Source organism: Sinocyclocheilus grahami, unplaced genomic scaffold (genome assembly GCF_001515645.1).
Source record: "Sinocyclocheilus grahami isolate Dianchi unplaced genomic scaffold, SAMN03320097.WGS_v1.1 scaffold17114.1, whole genome shotgun sequence".
Classification (NCBI taxonomy): Eukaryota; Metazoa; Chordata; class Actinopteri; order Cypriniformes; family Cyprinidae; genus Sinocyclocheilus; species Sinocyclocheilus grahami.
This window is the reverse complement of record NW_015516449.1, coordinates 1-697: the sequence shown is the minus strand read 5'-3', so window position 1 is coordinate 697 and position 697 is coordinate 1. Positions and strand designations below refer to the sequence as shown.

Below are 697 nucleotides of genomic sequence, written 5' to 3'. Positions count from 1 at the left end.
AAAAAAACCATATGACCTGCTCTTTAAATTGTTGAAAGTTTCTGCAAGGATACTGGGGGAAAATGAAGGAAAGGGCTGAATTGTGCACCTTGTGGATCTTCAAGGCCTTGATCTTTCCTGTATGTCTTACATGAGGCCCTCTGCACAGATCAATCAAAGGTCCACACCTACAGAACCAACAGTAAAATGTGTAAATAAGGTATAATTACATTGTATATAAACTAACATTAAAAATGTTGAAGTTGGTAAGAATTTTAAAATGTTTTTGAAAGAAGACTAATAATGACCAAAAACACAGTAAAAACTGTAATATTGTGAAATATTATTAAAACTCAAAATAACTGTTTTCTATTTAAATGTATTTTAAAATGTTGTTTATTCCTGTGATGGCAAAACTTTCAGAAGTCTTTACTCCAGTCTTCAGAGTTGCTGCTCAAGAAATATGTCTTTATTTATTAAATAAATAAATAAATACAAAACACTTCAAAAACTTGATGTTTTTGCAACCAAAATCATACCTGTAAACTGTAGTTGTTGGGGTGGTAACCTTCTCATTTAGGATCCTGCACTTGAACTTGTTGTACTAGAAGAAAGAGAGAAGCAGATTTCACTGGTCTGACTCTGAACTTCAAGGCGCTCAAGTGTTAAGAGTTTATTCATAGCATGAGCTTATATTTCTCACTCTTAGAAAGGAAGC

The 697-nt window shown here is 32.7% G+C and overlaps 1 protein-coding gene across 1 annotated transcript in view; it reads right to left on the bottom strand.

The window, feature by feature from the left end:
- LOC107579408 (threonine--tRNA ligase, cytoplasmic-like) overlaps positions 1–583 on the bottom strand; it is a gene marked incomplete at its 5' end in the record, with an annotated part of 2,455 nt that extends 1,872 nt beyond the window's left edge. Inside the window, 2 exons of the mRNA XM_016265243.1 lie at positions 89–167; positions 519–583. Of these exons, the coding sequence (XP_016120729.1) occupies positions 89–167; positions 519–583 (144 nt within the window). The remainder of the gene's footprint in view (positions 1–88; positions 168–518) is intronic.
- Between the last annotated feature and the right edge of the window lie 114 nt (positions 584–697).